This window comes from Xiphophorus hellerii, chromosome 6 (genome assembly GCF_003331165.1).
Source record: "Xiphophorus hellerii strain 12219 chromosome 6, Xiphophorus_hellerii-4.1, whole genome shotgun sequence".
NCBI classification, from domain to species: Eukaryota; Metazoa; Chordata; class Actinopteri; order Cyprinodontiformes; family Poeciliidae; genus Xiphophorus; species Xiphophorus hellerii.
The window spans coordinates 12,238,091-12,258,175 of NC_045677.1; the positions used below are offsets into that span (position 1 = coordinate 12,238,091).

The window sequence follows — 20,085 nt, forward strand, 5'->3', positions numbered from 1 at the left end:
AGTAGCGGTTCTACTTCGAGCTCCCCCTGCAAAGATGGTGCGCCTCACCCTATGAAAGAAGGTCATTTCATTTAAATGTGTCTGGGATCTTGTCCTTTCAGCCTTGATTCATATGTCATTTCCTTATGTGTGAGCAGAAGGTTTGCTCTTTGGTTCAGCTCTTTCTTCACCACAACAGACCCAGAGCAACATCTGCATTACAACAAATGAGACCACCACCATCTACGTTACTCATTAGTGAGACAGGAAGATGCCACTGAACATAATTGTGGTGACTGTCTTTAAAGTAGTCTTTCGTCAAGTGTTCATCCAGAAAACTATCTCAGCAAAAGAAATACTGTTGGGTCAATTCAGATTTCTGGTTTTGGTAAGGATGTGACAATTACTCATTCATGTTTTGACCAATATTTTTCCAATGACGTCTCCTTATAAAATATGCCATTGCAGGCTGTTGTGGACCCATCAAAAAATAATTAAATAAGGGAACTACAAAATTATCCTCATTTATACATCAAAGCACATTTCTTGAGCTCTACCTGATTTTAAGTCCAGGTTCTTGATGTTTTGACAGAAAAATATAGCAGAAATTTTGTGTTTTGACACATTTAATAAACAGGAAGAAAAGAAAAAACTTTTGATCTACTAATCGAGCCCCTGAAGTCACTCTTTCCCTTCTCATCTTGATTTCTTTCCAGTTGATTGGTGCAGCTCACGTAAAAAAGTTTGTGGACTGGAGGGAATGGTTATAGTTGGAGGGAATAGCTCACCCAGGGTATTATTCTTGCAACAACAGTCTATCTCATTCTACTGCACAGTGGTGCCATTTATTATAGTCTTTATTATTTAGGGTACATGTCTTATCTGGCTCAATAAAGAAATGTAGATTTTGTTGCAGTAATTTTCTCTTAGAATCATCCTCCGAGAAGCTGTTTTATTGTTTTAGATTAATGGGTTTTTTTTTAACTAGATCAAATATTAACTCAAAATAAATAATAACAGAAGTAAAACTCTTAACACACATGCTCAAACGTGGACTGAAGCTAAATTCCGTAATAAGGTGAATAATAAATTAGTGCAATAAAGTAACTGTAGAAGGAAGTGGACCGACCCGACCCACTGTTTGTGTCTACGTGTGTGTTTTGAACCAGCTCGGTTCCGCCCACTCTGGAAGCCAGGAAATGGTGGTTGCCTAGCAAGTTTCTTGTCCGCGGAGCAAAGTTTGGAGACGTGTTTTCCTCAACAGATTTAGGGCTGCAGTCGTTCACAGAAGCTTTTTTGCACACATTTTCCCGAGAGAGGACAAGGAGGAAGCGCTGGAAAGATGTCGGTCGCAGGATTTAAGAAGCAGTTTTTCAAAGCCAGTCAGGTAAACGAGTTGACTTCTTTAGCCAGTCGCTGCCACAGCTCCGCTGCTCTCCTACTTCTGTTGCTCTGGCCTTTAGCTACCAGGTTACCTAAAGTAGAAAAGATTTTCGGGAACCAAAACAAGCCTTCTAGGTCTGTAAAATGTTTTGAATTAGAAAAGACACAAATTCGTGTTGCAATTAAACTCTTTAAAGTCTTAAATTAGCTCATGCTAATCTCAGGTTTAACTAAACTTAGTTGCCAACGCTCTGGTTAGTTAGTTAGTTAATTAGTTAGTCTGTCTGGTTTAGATTTGAGTTCTTCATTTTAGAGCTAATACTGTCTTTTAAACAAAGTTTTATTCATAAACATAAAACTGGAAATGTTTATTTTCTGTAGTTTGTTGCCAAGTTTCGTTTTAACTAAATGCTCGCTATATTAGCGCCAGAGTACGCAGGATTAGCGCCATCTGTTCGAGAGGTTTATCTCTCCTAAATCAGACATAAAGGGTTTTAGTTTTGTCTAGTCATGGGGTAAAACGTAGATTTTATATCGTATCTATCCCCACTTTTGACATTTGAGGCAAGATTATGACGCAAGAGCCTAAATGAGTTGGTTAGTTCATTTAAATTGTTTACATTCATACGCATATTAGAACTGTATTTCTGCTTTCTCCATCATACTTTAAAAAAGTCATGGTCAATGTTTATTTATTTTCAACAAGGGTAAAAAAAAGAAGAAGATAATATAAAGGAACTGGAATGTTTTGCATTTAACAGTTTTTTTTTATGAATTTGAATGATTTTTGCCAAGTAATTTAATGCGGCGTTCCTTATTGAAGACTACATAATAAGGCTCCTCTGATTTTGTTGCATTTGTTCAGTCAAGTTTTCACCCTCTACTTTGAGGGTGACTGCTGAAGGCTTGTAGGTTAAATATGTAATTGTTCATACAAACATACCTCCCAGCATGCCATGACTTGCCAAACCAGTAGGCTTTGTTATGGTGGCAGCATTGTTACAGCAGGTGCTTGTTTTTGGTGGAATATCATACAAATGAAGTAATGGCTCTGTCTTTGGCAGACACTCAGTGTCATGTGATTGCAGATGATAGCCTGTATGTAATTGACTGGTTTCGCCCAAGATATTCGGACTTGTCACTCTGGGGAAATGACAGACGTGGTAACGATGACTTCATTCAGGTTCTGTCATTGTTCTGGCTCATTCACTGGGATGGTTTACTGCAGCGATAAATAGAACTGAGTCATCTTTAATTCCGACCATACCTCTTCTAGGTTAAAGGTTTGTCCAGTAGTCATACTTTGTAGTTAACATTGATAATAGATGGGTTGGTTGTACAGATAGTACGGTCTTTTATACCTTTACAATGGCAGTATGGATTGGTTACAACAGATGTTTTACAGGCCAAATACTGAGGCGTGTTGTGTACCTGAGAAGTTCATCCATTTGCCATCCAGATTTCTTTTGGCAAATGCCTGGAAAAAACCCACTAATGTCAACTTGTTCATCTGGTTTTAAAAGGAGTGAAAATGAAGAGACTGATGAGGTTCAAGCAAAAGCTGCCTGGCAGGATCTTGTTATGCTAATATAAGAAAGGAGCTGCTTTGAGGTTCTTATGTACAAAATAAAAAAACTACTAAGATAACATCTCTAAATTGGCTTTTTCAAAATATCTACATGGAAGGTTAACTGGAAAATATCCAGTCTATTGGATAGACTTCCATGTAGATACTTTGAAAAAGCCAATTTAGAGCTGTTATCTTAGTAGTTTTTTTTATCTTAGTAGTTATGTGGAAAAATATACACATAACTGTGAAATATTAATCATATGTTGTAAGGCTACTGCTAATGACATATACATAAAATATACATACAAATAAAGGCATAAAGCTGTTAAAACATCACTCTAAATATGAAATGGAGCAGCCTGTCTGACTTCATAGTGTGCATTCAGCAACTGTAAAAATAATTCACAGCAACTTCGTCTGTACCAGTGGATCAGCAGCCGCCCCTCAGTGTTTTTTAGCTGCAAATCTTGCATGTTGCTTGTCTTTCTGTGGTTTGCAATGAAACCCTGCGATTTATGATCAGTAACACTGGTCTACTTCCAAACTTCAAGTCACTCTAGCCTTTGAGTACTTTAAATCAGACCATTTGACAGTGGATCAGATGCTTCACTGTTAGACAGAGCTAACCGTTGAATAGAGCTAAACTTGTTTGACATATGGAGCAATCACAGATGCACGCAAGTACCTGCAGGCTGTGTGTGGGGGACTGTAGATACACGTCAGTGTGACTTGGCTGTAGCTATTGTTAAAATGAAAAAGTCCAAATCATAAAAACTATATGCTGACTGCAAATCATTATATTGGCTGTTGTAGCTGATGTAATTAGTGTAGGAAGTCAATTGTTCATACTTCTAATTTTTAACTTGTCTTAACTTTTTAGCGTACTACTGTAGGAATCCAAAAAAAATGCTGAAACAACCCCTTTTTTTGTTGTTGACTTGAGATTATGTACATTCCAGACAAGCTAATTAAGTGGTTTTATTTAAACTAGAGAAAATAATCATCCAGTTAAATCCATCTGGTATAGCTATCTATATTCTATACATGTAGACTAGCACATTTTCAGTCTTCTATTAAGCTTTGAACCACTTGTGTGTGTGTGTGTGTGTGTGTGTGTGTGTAAAATAGAGATTATAAAGTAAAATTTTTGCACAGTAAAACAAAGCATTGCCTGTGGTCATCATGTAGGAAACTGTGATGCATTTGCTGACCTGATGGAAAAAAGTGGAGAAGCCTTTATATGAAATTGGAGTTCTTAAGAACAGACGTTAGGAGGTTGCTCGCAGTGCAAAAGGATTACTTCTCATAAATTAGGAAGAAAAAGCATGGCGCTTTATAGTCCTGGACCAAGGCTTTTGTTCATGATCCTGAAACAACGACGTGTCCCTGTGCGCTCCTGGGAGCTCAAAAAGTATCTGTTAAGTAGCTGAATTGTAATTATGTCATTACATCAACATTGAAATTTATTCTTGAAAGTAATCCTTCTACTTGCTTTATTTCCACAGATGATGAGTGAAAAGGTTGGAGGTGCAGAAGGAACCAAACTGGATGAAGACTTTAAAGAACTTGAAAGGGTAATTACAGCATAATTAACTGGATGATCTTGCTCAAATCAAATAAGGCTACCGATGATTCTTTGACAAATGCTCTCTTTTTTTCTCCTTTTTTTTTGCCTTTTCATGTCCCTACAGAAAGCAGATGTTACCAGTAAAGCAGTAGTGGATGTCATTGGGAAAACATCAGAGTACCTGCAGCCCAATCCTGCATCGAGAGCTAAGCTCACCATGCTTAACACAGTGTCCAAAATCCGTGGGCAGGTGAACAGTCCTGGTTATCCCCAGCCAGAGGGCCTTCTGGGGGAGTCTATGACTAAATATGGACGGGACATAGGGGAGGACAATAGCTTTGGTAAGACTTGTGGAACCGTTTTGGGGATGTAGTGTGGACGTTTATCCATAGATCTATCGATGTATATTATTTTATGCTCTTACAAAACAACCTCGTGTTAAGTCTGGGGGCATTTTTCGATGAAACAAGAAACCAAAAACACTCGGGAAGTGAAAAACGCTCATACTTCTCATTCTGTTTGAAAAGCACATTCAGCTGGCATTTGGTGGTGAACTTCCCATCTTTAAATGAAAGCTCATTCTATATCCACACAGCAACAGAAACCAGAGTACGGTTTGTTTTTATTGTTTGTTGTACTTGGTCAACATAACATTTTTAAAAGCTGACCTCGTTTTTCTGTCGAGTTAATGCTTTGCATTTCACTCAGTTTTACAATTACTTTATTTAGAACTCAGCTCTATTCAAATTTAGAACCAAGCTGTATATGGTAGTAGAGAAAAGCAACTAGATGTTCAAGTTGAACTAACGGCAGAGTCTGTATTAAGAATGTTCAATATGAGTAGAAAACACTGATGTTCTTCCAGACTAGCTCGTCTTTCTATGAACTACAAATAATTTTCCTTGGAACTTTAGCATTATGAAAATCACAAACTAAACTGCAGCTGTGCAAATCATTTTTTTTTTTCTATGTGACATTGTTCCACCCCTGCTGGGGAAGGAACTTGTGTTTGAGGAAAGGTCTGCAGTTATACATTGTGACTGTGCAAATATCTACTGATTTAATATTGACCCAAGGCAGTCAGAATTTCCTAGTTTTCTACTTGTGTGTATTTTATAGGCGGAGCTCTGGTGGATGTTGGAGAGGCGATGAAGAGGCTGGCTGAAGTCAAGGACTCGCTGGATATTGACGTGAAGCAGAATTTCATTGACCCACTGCAGGCGGTCGCTGAGAAGGATATCAAAGATATTCAGGTAGAACAAAGATGTGATAAGTTTATCTACACACAGGTTTTGCACTGAACTGCAAGGTTTGTGCTTTGTAAGGCAGGTGCACTGGGAAAAATCACAGAGACAATATACTGTACAAGTCTTATTTCAAATGACATTTATAACCTCACCCTCACCCCTGTGTGTTTAACTCACAGCACCACTTAAAGAAATTGGAAGGCCGCCGTTTGGACTATGACTATAAAAAGAAGCGTCAAGGTAAAATCCCAGATGAAGAGATTAGGCTGTCCCTGGAGAAATTCCACGAGTCCAAAGATATGGCTGAGAGCTCCATGCAGAATCTGTTGGAAACTGATGTAAGTTTGCAACTGCCTTGGCTTGATCTTCTGTCTTACATGAATGGATATCACATAAGTTTTCATTTTTCTCTTTTAAGCTGGTTAAAAGATGTTTAAGTTTACCGCAACTAATCATACAGCGGAGTCCATAAAACGAGTCATAGAGGACATGCTAAAGCAATTGGAAACAGTGAAGCAGTCTCCCACTTGATCGTCCATTATGATCCATACAATATTAGGAATGTAATTTTATGCATTTTTTATGCTGTCTGGCAATGCTGTCTGATATTTCTCAAGAGTGCAAAGGTAGATAAAACAGAGAGCAGCAGATGGAAACATGTTGGAGCCTTTGTAATAAGATGATGTTCTTCATCTTTGAGTTAACACAGCAAAGTTCAGTTTTTGCCAATCTAATTGAACATTTTGGTTACACAGACCCTCTCATAAATATATACTCTTAGAAAATACCAAAAAAATCCACTCCCCATTTATCCTAAAGGTTTATGACTGGGTCTGGGGCTGAGATTTTTACAAACATTAAGTGAAGGTGTCAAAAGCTGATTTTAGGATTCTGTGTTTGTCTTTGTATAATCCAAGCCAGACTTGATCAAGTTTTTGAAATGGAGTCGATCTTAGTTTGCAAAATAAAGTGAAATAAAATGCAATTTAATTAGGTAAATTCTTTTCTAAATAGGCAGATTTGTTTTTTAAATAACTTCAGAAAAAATCTAAAAAAGTAGATTATAGAATTTTCAATAAGAAATTTGTAGGAACCAAAATATTGAGAGATTTCAGACCACTTCATGATTTCGACACACAATTAAGTTGATAAAGTCAACTTATTGTATTTCACTAACTAAATTACTGGTATTAGACTTTTTTTGGAAGATAGCAATTCACATCAGTAAAAAGAATTAAAACATAACCTTGGCTTTCTCAGTTACAGCAAGTGAAATGAAAAAAGGGTATGGTGTGCAAACATGGTTTCGGTGTGGTGGATTAGATATTTGAAATATTCCTCTTGTGACCTTATTCCACATGTTGCAAAATGAATAAAGAATATTTAATATAATCCAGTGCCTATTGCATATGATCATTTAAAGCAGCATCTTGGACATAAATTTCAATGCAAGATTTTTGTACATTTACACTTAAATGTAAAAACAAATGAACAAATCTTATAAAATTGTATTGAACATGGTTTAAATCAGTAAGATAGAATGCATTTTTGTGTTTCTGTGACTAATCCGTTAACAGAGTTTACCCTCTCTTTATAAAAATAAGCTCAGATGGGTGTTTTTTATGCATGCTTCTTGAAACTGAGTCAGCACATTAAATCTTCAGGAACAGCTTGCTCCAGTTGACCTGCCTCTTTTTTCTTTCCATGGTGACTTGCTGTAGGCCAAGCTTGTCGAACCAGACTTTTCTCTGATGTTTACTGTTTTCATGTCTCTTCCACATAAATTAAGGCTTTTTGATTCAGGTGATAAACACATGGGAATCTAAACTCATTGCCTTAGAAAACAAAAACCTCAGTAAACATGTGAAAACAATCTTGTGGAAAAACTCATTCTCCGTTCTTGTTACTTTTTATTTATCTTAATTGCTCTAAAATATTCTGCTGATTCACATGTAGGTGGAGCAGGTGAGTCAGCTGTCTGCCTTTGTGGAGTCCCTGTTGCAGTACCACAGGCAGGCCACGGAGATCCTGGAGGAGGTCACAGAAAGACTGAAAGAAAGGTCAGTTCTTTCACTGCCTTTACTGTTTGTCCTACTATTTAAAAATTTGCTATTATTTAAAAATAGCTGTTGAATTAATATGTATATTTTCCATGTAATGAAACCTAAATACAACTGATTTCAGGTCTTCAGAGTGGCCCCCCCAAAAATAAAGAAATATATATGTTTTTGGTGCTCATAGCATTTATTTGGAAACCGCAATATTTAAAGTGGACAGACACTGAGAGAAAATGAGCAGTTTTGCACCGACAACCTCTATACCTGTTCTTGCCGCTCAGCCAGTTGAGCTCCACCCCTCTCCACTGATATCATGACCTAGTTATTCAGGAAAGTACACAAACCTTGCCAAATAAGATTTATTCATTTAAATCTAATTTGTCTTCTTCTTCGGTTCTATCGCAAGCATTTTGAAGATTAGAATGTATAAACACGCTGACATAAGATTAAGTTTGTATCCCCTCATTCTAGGGATACATACATAACTAGTTTTAAAGCCAAAGGTTCCAAGAAATGGATTTCAATCTCCAGGTGGCTCAAGAAATTACTTCTGACAGTGTATTGCCTGGGTCAACAACCTTTATGATCAAGCGTCACATTTGCCTTTACTGCTACTAAATGAAATTTATGCAGAACCTACAGACAGATCTGAAAATATTTCTAAATGTCTAGAAATTGTGGTGTGTTTTGCCTATTTGTATTCATTTTAATTTTTTCTGTTTTCTTCAAATTTTGCTACATTCCAACATATGATAGACCAACACAAAATAGAGAATAACTGTGAAGTAAAAGGAAAATAATGACTAATAATGTGGTTTTGAGTTTACTTTTACAAATAAAACCTGAAAGAGTGGCAAACATTTATGTTCAGAAAATCCAAATCTAATTTGCAATGAAGACTCTGACTCAGTGGGAAAGCCACAGAGGAGGCCATTTAGGTTCCTTTTCACTTGCTCTATACTTGCACTGAGATCAGAAATGTAATTTTTGCATTTTGTTTTGATTTTCATGCAGGGTAAATGAAGCTCAGTCCCGCCCGAAGCGTGAATTCAAACCTAAACCCAGACAATCCTTTGACTATGGAGACGAAGAGCACTCGAATGGAGGATACGCAGCAGGTCCTGTGAGCCCCCCGGCATACACTCCTGGTAAAACTACTTTTGTGTATTTTACTTTATCTTTGTGAGTACGTGCCAATCCCCCCCATCTTAGGAAAACACGTTGCACATCCGCATCACCCTTCTGACAGAATTATTTCCCTTTCTGCAACATTAAGCAGCCCAAGCACAGTATCCACCTCCACCCTTCAAAAGACCCTCCGTCAAGAGCAAACCGCGTGAGTGGACAGAAGAAGATTACCTACTAATTAACCACAAAACTTGACTGCTTTCTTTTAACCTGTTGCACATGTGTGTGGCAGTGACATGGATGCACTTCTCTGGCTGTTTTTTTTTTTTTGTTCTTTTTTACTAACTCTGTTGAATGTTTATTGTGTCAACTGATCCCTTTCAGCAGAGCAGAACATAAAAGGGGAACAAGTGTTGACTGTTTCTGTTACCAGATCTTCAGATGTATGGAATCATCAGCAGCTCACATTATATTATTTTTGATTTATTTAAAATTAAACATTTTAAATGAAGTTTCCAGTTGGAAATATGTAAATTTGGCTGAATTTTATACATCTGACGATTTCTTCACCAACAACTGAAACTTCTAAATCTCAAAATCTTTGTTATATTCAAAAAATCCTATAAATGCTCTGAGCATTTTGAGCTTCTGAAGTTTTCTTCATTAATCACCTGAGAACTAATAAGTTATAACATTTCGCTTCCTCTTCTTTGAAACCTTCCATCAGTGGTGTTTTCTAGAGACTCTTCAAATGTCACACTAGTGACACCATATGTCTGAACTTATTTAAAGGAGTCACACATTCATGCAGATTCTGAGTATACGTAAACTTCTGGCCAACACTGAGTCTTTATTTTAGTAGCTGGACTTATGTATGCTTTCTTTTTCCCCTTCTTGCGTCTGTCGTCTTCTCTTCATGTCTGTGTCCAGGGGAGCCGAGCTGTAAAGCCCTCTATGACTTTGTGCCAGAAAACGATGGAGAGCTGGGTTTCTACGAGGGGGAAATAATCACCTTGGTCAGGCAAATTGACGAGAACTGGTTTGAAGGAAGACTCCGTGGACAAACCGGATACTTTCCCAACAACTACGTGGAAGTGATTGTGCCAATCTCACACTAACAGAAGACAGGCAAGACGGGAGCATCAGAATGGGGAAGACGGATGTTTAAAAATATATTATCATGAAAACAGAAACATAGCAAGGAAATGAAATATTTTATTTTGTATCTCTGAGATATTTTTTGAGCAAACTTTTCGAGACTTTCTGTCAAGATGGAATGGATTTGAAAACATAAAAACACTAAGGACAATTAAGGGTTGAATCAGGAAAATGATGCATGATGTTTAGGTGCATTCGCCATTTACTGCGTCTTTGTAAAACATTTTTTGCACCTATGCACTTTGTACACAACATCTCCAGCTGAACACTAAGCAGAAACAGATGTGTCAAAGGGTGTAATGACTTTTTGTCTTATTCAGTTTTATTCACAGTATCTTGTTTGCTGAATCATGACTATTTGGAACTACACACAATCATGTTTTTAACCTTTTCATCTATAGACTTGGCCACTAATAGAACAACACTACACAAAACTGATGTTCTCAGGCATTTGAGGCTACCTTCTACTGCCATCTGGTGGTTTTATGCAAAGAGTTTTCTTAGTTTTGTATTTGTTTGATTAATCATGAGTTCTGAGATGTTTAAGATCTTCATATTGTTCTAGCTGTAAGTGATGGCTGAATTTGGACATTAGGTTTGCAGGTTCTACTGTCATGGGATAATTTGGGATAAATATAAAAGAGTATTTTATTACTTTTATGACTCTATTGCTGCAGTACGTTTGTCTCTCAAGTCCGAGCTCAGGTCTGGATTGCACCGAGTGGAGCAAGATTTTGCTGCAGATTGGAAAATCAGTGGGATTTTCTACTTGTTGTGGTGCTAATTACTTTTCCTAGTACAAGTTAATCACATAGTTCAATGGGTTCTTTACCTTAAAGGAAACTGGTAACTAATATGGGCTTTTCAGAACTATAGGATTTAATGATTTAAATGAACACAAACTGTGAGAATAATGTTTATATCTACAACTTTCTCTAGATTTTAGAAGTGTGGCAGTCATATTTGATTCAGAACTACAATATAATCTGGGACTCCCAGCTTTAGGAGACAATCTTGTTTTTCAAGATGGGGACTTGAAAAATCTAACTTGCAAATACATATTTTGTTCCTCCATAAATATCTGTACCCCTTTAAAAGCACTCCAGATATGTTTTGAAACACTACTTCCAAACAAAGGTTGTTCTCTCTTATTTGTCCTAGCAGATGGCTGTGTTTCAGTCTAATTTTAACTTAAAATAAAATCTACATGAGTAAAAGGACATTTGATTTAGTCTATATAATGAGCAACATTACACCAAAGCCAACATGATTTCTATCTGTTCCTTTTTCCCCCCTCAGGCTCAGCTGATACTGCTGGCAGTGTCATTACATTGTTGTTTTTATGGGGGGTGGGGAGTTGGGGCTTTTTGTTGAAGTGTTTCTTCATGAATTTTCTGTCTTATTTGCTTTCACTCCTCAGCTCTGTTGTAGACCTGATTTGGAGCATGGAAATGTGTGGTGATGTGAGCTTGGCGTTGCTGTACCTGCCTCTTGCTTTCAGACGTAAACTATGCACCAGACCTGGATGGAGGATGCTCTCTCCCAGTGTCTTTGTATCAAATTTACAAATATCAAGGGAGATCTGTCCACAATCAATGGTTTCAGTTCCAGTTAAGCCTATTGCAATCAGACTATGAACTGTCACGGTTCATGCTGTTTGTTGAAATGCCAAATTTTCCCCCTTGTCACAATCCCCTTGTTAGACTGCCCCCTGCCCCGCTCATCTCTGCCGTCTCTATTTAAAGTGCAAGCGGAACAGACAGGTCTTTTTCTGCAGAGGAGGGGACACAACAGTGGATTATGCCCTCCCCCGCCACTCTATTCACCACCTGCCCCCTTACTCCTGCCCCTTTCCTCATTATCGGTCCCTTCCCAAACCTACGGTGCCTCTGATGCTCAGGCTCGTATGCTTACTTTGAATTATATCCACACTGCCTGTCCTTCTACGGACCTCTTAATGTGTCTGTTATTGGTGATATGTTTAGGACCCTTGCTGTGCTGAGTAATAACAGTGGCTCAGGTGTGGGTTTACATGCCTCATTTGACTAAGCAAAACCCCTTGAAGAGAGGCAGAAGGTCTGCGACTCAGCTTAGATCATAGATGATGAATGATGTTGTAGAACAAAGGGCTAAGATCAAGTTTTGTGTGCTGCTGATGTCACAGCTCAGAGCCGCTGCAGCCGACTTTACGATACTACGTATATATCAGCTTTGCAATACTGATGAAGTATTAACAGCTTTAAAGCTTTATTTCATTGTGCACAACGTTAATGGAACTATTCAATTAAATATCTAGCCTTTTTTTTATTTGTATGTATTTGTAAAATGCTTTTGATTTAATACCTTTCTGTAACTGTGATGCTTTGGGAAGAATAAACGTGGGATTATCCTGGATTATCTCCAAAATGCGTGGATTACCGCTATACTAGTCATTTAAAGTGTAATCTGATGCATTGTGTGTTTTATTGTCTGTGAATAGATGCTGTTCATTTTCCTCCAATAAATGTTAAATATTTCCATCCTCAGATGAATTGTCATTTTTAAATTGGAAAATGATCAAATGTTTGAATTATTCATTTACTGTCCTGATGCACTTCTTATTTACATGTATTTATTATTGAAGTGGTTATCACCCCACAATGTTTTTGCTTCGTTTTTTTTCATGTGGTCAACCCCACCCCTATCCATGACCCCCGCAGAGACAGCAGCTCGTATCACCCAGCTGTTAGGCTGTTGCCAGAACACTATCTCATCGGGGAAGGCGTGTCGGTCCCCGAATAAGTCCCTTTGTCCTCAATCAGTGCCCAGCCTGCGACACTCATGGCGGCTGCACCCGTCAGGCAGCGCTGCGGCTCGGGGGGCCCCCGTTCCCAGCTCCCACCCTGCTACTTCGAGGGCTACCTGGAGAAGCGAGGACCGAAGGAAAAGGTAGGTCCAGTCCACCACACCCACCCGGGAGCATGCCGCAGGCTGCGGGGGGTCGGAGCGCGCTGGCGGTGGGTGTGGGATGTACGCGCGCCGCCGATTGCCATACCCGGCTGATCCACCATTCCCTGGAAGCTGTCAACTTCCTTGTTGTGCTGGAATGGGCGAGGCGATCTGAGCGCTGGTTGTGTGGGCATTTCGTTTTCCACGAAACGGATGGGTTTGTGACAGCGGGTCGGCCACTAATCACACGGCGATCCTGGGAATCGAGGAATCCGTACTGATGTCAAGACGCTGCGTGTCTTATCTGGGGAACCGTGCATTTCTTGGCTGTCATCAACATCACATTATATGCTCTACATGTCGCAAACGAATGCTGCCAAAAAAAAATTCTGCATCACACAGTCTCCAATGCACAAACACTTAAAGTCTTGTAATTCCCTGATCTGCATTTTTAAGTAAAGTTGCATGCAGAAATTCTCAAATTATTCTTCTGCCTTTTGTCTTATTTGATAGGTGAGGTGACAAAGACACCCCTCTCCTTCATGTCCACCCATCACTGATTAGGCTCGTTTTAAACCAATACAGGCTCGTAATGTGACACTGGCTCAGGTGCAGGATATTACAGGGATCCAAGGTCCCATATTGGCAGCAGCTGAGACTCACTTAAACTATCTTTCTCTTGGGACAGGAAATGGGAATGAGAGAGGGACGGCGGGGGGGAATACCCATTGCACAGCTGGCCACATTTATTGACATTTAGGGTAAAAGTGTCTAAAAAGCTTTTAGTTTTTCATTTTATTCCAGTATATAAAAAATGTTTTAATGCTGGTACATTTATTCAGCGAGTGTTGCCAATGCTTTGTAGAAGCACCTTTTGCCAATAGGACTGAAATCAGTTATATAAAATTAAGGTTTTAATAAAGAGAGAGAAATCTTTGACAAATCCATTTTAAGCATCAACCTAAATCTTCGTATATTCTCTCTTGTCTTTGGTTCAGCACACAGTTTCTCAATAGGATGCCTATAGGGCAGGGGTGGGCAATCCTGGTCCTCGAGGGCCGGTGTCCTGCAACTCTTAGACGTCTCTCTGGTCCAACACACTTGAATCCAATAGCTGAATCACCTCCTAAGTGCAGTCAGGTTCTCCAGTGTTCTGCTAACGACCTCATTATTTGACTCAGGTGTGTTGAAGTAAAGATGCATCTAAAAGTTGCAGGAGACCGGCCCTCGAGGCCTGGAGTTGCCCACCCCTGCTATAGGGGGTGACCTGTACAAGGAAGAATATTTCAACATTTATTATTTGCCCATATATTCTGGATAATTATCAGAATATAATGGTTTATAATACAATTGGTTAAAATAGAAAAAAAAAAGTTGGCTATGGGGATTTTACTTGATTTTTAAAAAATATTTCTGGTATGTGGTTGCCAGATAAACACGGGTCCTCGTTCTGTCTACAGTGGCAAAAAGAAATTGAGCTGTGTGTTTCCTCCTGCTTATGCCACAGGGTAAGAGAAAGCTATGGATTCCTCAATGAAAGTTCATAGACTCCAATCAACAAAAAAAATCAAATGTGAAATTTCTGAAGTTTTTTTGTGCGAGATATGTTATTGATGTAAAAAAAAACAACATTTGTTTAAAGGTTTTTGACACATATTTTCCAGAGATGTGGATAAATGTAGCCGACACTTTGCGTGAAAAACATCTCTTCTATTGCAACTACAGCTCATCTATGCTTTTTTCCCCTCATGTCTGCTTGTTAATCTGTATATGACAGGCTTCCAGAAGGCTTTGGACTTGCCTTTGTGGGAACTCTTTGTATTTCTTCAATAACGCTAAGGATGCTCATGTAAGTTTCACTGTGTGTACCTTCTTCTCTATGTCTTTAATGCGTCACATTGTGCTGACACTAAAAGATATTTGTGTGGACCAGTATGTGGAGAAGCTGGACCTCGGCGGGTTTGTGTCCCTCAAAGATGACAGCAGCCGAGACAGAAACCTGGAAGCGGCGAGACTCATCCTCCGCATGAAAGATGGGGAGACCAAATTCACTGTATGCTTCTTAACAAACTCGTACCATTATTTGCATATTTTTATCATTAAAAACATCTTTATAAGTATTCAAATGTGCAATTGTCTCCTTTAGGCACCAAACTTGGAGGCCCGGGAGCTGTGGAAAGGTTTCCTCTACTCCGTTATAGATGTGATTATCAGCCTCCTGCATTTCTTTACCGGAGTCTTTTTACCTAGTGCTGTAATGCAAATATTCTTTGATCTTTTGGTTTGCAGTTGAATGTCCCGTCCAGTCTCACGTTACTACCGGGCCAGTTCCAAATGCTGAAGGAAGTGGTAGAAAAAGAACGGACCAGACGGAGAACCCGCAATCCAGGACGAGCTCCTCCTTCGCCCCTCTCTGTTCCCTTAGTGGGCGAGATCCCTCCGTGAGTTCTGCTTCCCTACTACATTTTTTTTTTAAATACTTCATTACTAACATATATTACTTTTAATCCGTAGGTGTTTTCGTCCAGTGTCACGCACAGAAGCTGAAGTACTTTTGGAGAGACACCCGGACTGTGGCAACATGCTCCTCCGTCCAGGTCGAGACGGATGCTCGCTGGCTGTCACTACCCGCCAGGACCTCAATGGGTAAACCAACACCAAGCATATGGGGAGCTAAGTAGCATAAATGAATCAGTGACGCAACTTCTACCTTTGTCTCTCCCTTTATCATCCAGGTCAGTGTTCAGACATTACAGAGTCACTCAGAGAGACCAAGGTGGTTATGTTATTGATGTGGAAAATCCTGTAAGTGTGATTCAGTTTTCAGCATGGACTATTAAAAATGTTGAAAATCTGACTAGTATAAATGACAGGACATGTCACTGAAAGTAGCATTCAGAGCATTCATTTAATACATTTACCTCACCTGCCTGAACTGCCTTGATTTTAGCTCTGGGCTGCAGTGAGATTCTTCTGGTATGATAATCTTGAGTAAAATGTTTACAGTGTTGATGCACAGATTTATGCCATTATCAGAAAGAGAGTATGTTCAGACAGAGCAGAAGCCTAAACCTATTGAAAAACGCTTCGCTCATTGACTCTATCTAGCTTTTTATCCATCTGATCCATATATGCTCCAGCAGAGCTTGCAGTCAGCTGCTTGACAGACCTCCTGTAGCTTGCCCATTGCAGTGTTTTTCCAACATTGTCTCCTTAGTAGTGATGAGGGATGCTCTTTTGGGTTCCACACCATGAATGTCTATAGTATTTGTCTATAAATAAATATTTTGAAACAGTCAAAGGGCAAAGTGTTGGGTCTTTCAGCCACCTCACCAGCAGTGCTGAGTAACATTTAGGGGGAGAGGCTGTGCTGCTTCAGTACTATAATCTCTATAGATCTGGAGAATCATCCAGTCTCTCTAGTGTGCAGCTGAACTGGAAACAGTGATGTCGCACTGTTGCAGCACAAGAGTGAATTATGTTCATACTGTAGTTAGTTAGTTAGTTAGTTAGTTAGTTAGTTAGTTAGTTAGTTAGTTTGAAGCAGCAAAATGTCAGCCCTGCGCTTACAACACTTTAATGCACTGACTTTGGAGAAGTGAGATATTCTTAAGTTATTGTTTTCACAAATGGTTTTTAGACATTTGTGAAAACAATAACCTAAGGTAAGGTGCACCTGAGAATGAGGTGTACCTTACAGTGTTTGTGGTGACATCATTTCATTGGTTTCCGTTTCTAAATTGGGACTGGCACGCTGAAATATACAGATTTTACCGGCTAACAAAAATATTTGCTCCACAAGGCATGTCTTTGTATGCAATTCAATTAGTAGCTTAGTCAGTAAGTCTGTTAACTGCAAAATTATTAATAAATGTTAAACACTTTTCATTTTTGTGAATTTGCAACAAAAAACTTCAATTAGTGGGATTTTTGTGATAGACCAGCATCCCATAGCCTTCGTTATTAAATGGAAAAAAAGATTATCTTAATACATGAAAATGTGTAGCAGGCATTATAATAGCCCCAAGTTCTTCTAAATTAGTTTATACACATTCTCCTTTGCTAAATTGCTCAAGCTGAATAAAATTACGTGGAATGCACAACATAAAAAAGCTGAATAGAAGTGCAAGCTACACTTTTTTTTTCTTATTTTATGTGTAAAAAATGGTGTTGAATTGAGTCTTTTGCTTCTGCATTGCAGTGAAGCGCTACTTTAAATTGCTTGTGGTTGTATTGTGAACAAATGTAAAGTAATCCGAGGGTTATGAATACTTTTCAAGGCATTGCAGAATGCCGTCCAGGTATTTACTGCAAATCAAAACATTTGCAGTAAAAATTGAAAGAAAGTATTTCCGTGTTGATGAAGTAGTTTAATAATTTTCAAATTTAAAAGATAATGTAAATAATGTTCACTTCCAGTTAAAAGTTGAAGTATTCTGTGAGTTTGTCCTTACCTTTTTCTATCAGACAGTGCATTTTAAATTTATAGATTTTATCCAAATTGGTCTTGAAAATGTTTTGCGAGAGATGAAAAAGATTATGTCCTGCCGCAGATTCCCTGTGCAACACTGCATGATGTCATTGACGCCTTGGTAGAGAAGACGGCGGGCACTCTGCAACCGTTCCTTCTGGAAGAACCGTACGAGGAGAATATCAGTGAGAAAACACAGAGAAATACACACACAAAAAAAGAATAATTTTTCTGTCTCTCATGGCTTTTTATTCAACTTTCATGAGTAACCTATAACGCTAAACACACCGAATCTGTTCATATTGTTAGCATATGTTTCTGCTAATGACGAAAATGGAGAGAAGATCCTCCATACTGCCCCCTCCAGCCCCTTACCCAGGGTCCCCGCTCTGCCTCCAAAACAAGGTTTGTCTTGGCCACTGAAGTCCTAGTGCAGACGGAGACAGACTGCAGTGATATTCACCTTTTTTTTTTTTTTTTTTTTTTTTTTTTGCACAGACCGTTGGTGCACCAGCCCTCTGTCCCGGTCCCCGGCTGCGGACCGTCGGATCCTGACCTCACCGGTACCGGCCTCTCCCACCAACCCAATGAGGCGGCTCATCTTGTCCCCTTCGCCTCTTACACAAAGTGAGTACAACAGTCTGTCGTTCATACCTGCAGCAGTCAGACATTATTTGGCTTTAATGCTTTTTTGTTTTTTAATCTGTTCACAGCACTGAATGAGGAGCTCAAACTTACACTGGAAAAGAGGAAAACCAGCCAGGACTGACATGAGGAAGATCTTCCAACGTCTTTTCAAACCAGCTTCAGCATGTTCTCATCCGGTGCCTTTTTGGTGGAAGACAAGTCACTACAAAGCCTCTTCTTTCTCCTATGACTCGAGGGGATAAAGAAAAAAAAATAATAACTCTGTCTCATAAAATGGTGCTGGCCTTTTGCTTTATCTGAATGCATCCAGCTGTTACCAACTGCCTCTACGACCAATCATAGTGCCACAACAACTATAAATCTGCCGGTACATTCCAGACCACTTGCTGAGACATTATTATTTGTCTGACTGGCGAGATGCTGAAGGTTCTGCTAATAAAAATACATACCACGCATTGCAGAGATTTACACCGGAGCAGCTGAAAGTGTATTCTCCACTGATTTATCTACAGAAAGAAAGAAGACCCGGCTGTTTCAGCACAGAATTTTTTGTCCGCCTACCATTTATAACAAGACTGATAAGTAATCCAGGTCGAACTGAACTGGAGAGAAACTGAATTCTGCACAACTTCTCTGCCTTCTGCTCCAAGATCTCTTTTGAGGTTGATGAACAACTTTCATCACGTTGCTGATTGTTGACAGTGATTGTTCTTGCTCTCCACTCAGCTGCTAAGTGATCCACGTCTGACCTGCTGGATTCGTCTGCTACTGTATCTCTTCTGTTGTGTGACGCCTTTGACTCCCCACTTCTCAGCCATGTCTGTAAAATTCAGCTGATTTCTCTTCCTTCACCAAAAAAGTCTCAATCTGCCTCCTGGAATATTGGCTGTAAATCAAAGCGACAGAAACGTCATCAGCACACCATCTTTGCAGAAGCACAAGTGCCTGATGAGTCTGTTTGACAGTATTATGTTAAGGTCTATTTCTCTAAGGTATTACATTTGATGGTGCTTAAATGTAAAGTGTTTTTACCCTCATGTTTGACATTTTTGTCTCCCTCCCATCTCTACAGATTGGTATCAAACTGTGAACAACTGACTATTAAGTGTCTTCATACGATGAACAATTTATTGAATGTTTGTACATACAGTAGGTTGTTATGCATACATGGTTACTATTAAAAATGTGTGTTTTTGATAATTACGGAGAGCATTAGATTTCTTCCTTGGGTCAATTTGTGATAAAATGTTTGTCTGCACAAACCTTTTCTGGTTTTAAATTATTATTTTTATTTAGTCCGTGTCTTAGTGACGGAGCGAGAACATTGCATTAAGAAAAGAATGGGCATCACAGTCATCAGGAAGGCTGCTGTCCAAAAAACAGAGACTTGCTGTTCAGAGTACTGTCTCCAAGCATATCGATGGAAAGTTGGGTGGAAGGAAAAAATGCGGTAGAAAAAGCGTAAAGAACAGGGATAGCCATCACTTTGAGTGGTTTGTAAAGTAATGCCCATACAATACTTTGGGAGAAGATTGGGATATGCTAGGTTAGTCTTTCAAAATAAATCTTGCAAATATCCTTCAAATCCAAACTTGTTCTTTCAATATTCAGGACATATTACATATTTCTAATAGGATTTAGAGACCAGAGGCAATGCTAGAACTAATCCTAATGAAAAATACATTATGCTGTTGGATGGTACACTGAGTGACAGACATCATTAAGGATTTTTTAAAATTAAAATTAATTATTTCTTTAAATGTTACATAATACTAACAAGCAGCTGTGATTAAATTGAAATACAGAAAGTGAGTCCTCAATGTTTTAATGACTCTATGTAACTGTCTTTATTTTTGTCCCATCTTTGTATTACACAACAATGTTCAGGATAAATGTCGGCTTAAAATGAACAGTTTGAACACAGTAGTTGTTATTTTTTATTTATTTAT

The 20,085-nt window shown here is 38.8% G+C and overlaps 2 protein-coding genes across 4 annotated transcripts; both read left to right on the forward strand.

Moving 5' to 3' along the window:
- Positions 1-1,159: 1,159 nt before the first annotated feature.
- LOC116721884 (endophilin-A2-like) lies at positions 1,160-12,614 on the forward strand. Of its 3 annotated transcripts, none has more exons than XM_032565910.1 (9): positions 1,160-1,366; positions 4,438-4,506; positions 4,624-4,840; positions 5,619-5,752; positions 5,926-6,084; positions 7,703-7,806; positions 8,818-8,951; positions 9,080-9,139; positions 9,862-12,614. In XM_032565910.1, exons 1-9 carry the CDS (start codon positions 1,322-1,324, stop codon positions 10,047-10,049), a joined length of 1,110 nt encoding a protein of 369 aa, XP_032421801.1. In that variant the 5' UTR covers positions 1,160-1,321; the 3' UTR covers positions 10,050-12,614. The 3 variants fall into 3 exon arrangements, with proteins under 3 accessions (XP_032421801.1, XP_032421802.1, XP_032421803.1); XM_032565911.1 differs by having other exon boundaries at positions 9,083-9,139; XM_032565912.1 differs by lacking the exon at positions 9,080-9,139.
- A 119-nt stretch (positions 12,615-12,733) lies between these two features.
- Positions 12,734-19,948, forward strand: stap2a (signal transducing adaptor family member 2a). Its single transcript, XM_032565914.1, has 11 exons — positions 12,734-13,017; positions 14,795-14,866; positions 14,951-15,070; positions 15,164-15,220; positions 15,307-15,458; positions 15,532-15,663; positions 15,753-15,822; positions 17,571-17,673; positions 17,798-17,893; positions 17,987-18,115; positions 18,202-19,948. The coding sequence occupies exons 1-11, from the start codon at positions 12,910-12,912 to the stop codon at positions 18,255-18,257; spliced, it is 1,095 nt and encodes a 364-aa protein (XP_032421805.1). The 5' UTR covers positions 12,734-12,909; the 3' UTR covers positions 18,258-19,948.
- The last annotated feature ends 137 nt before the right edge of the window (positions 19,949-20,085 follow it).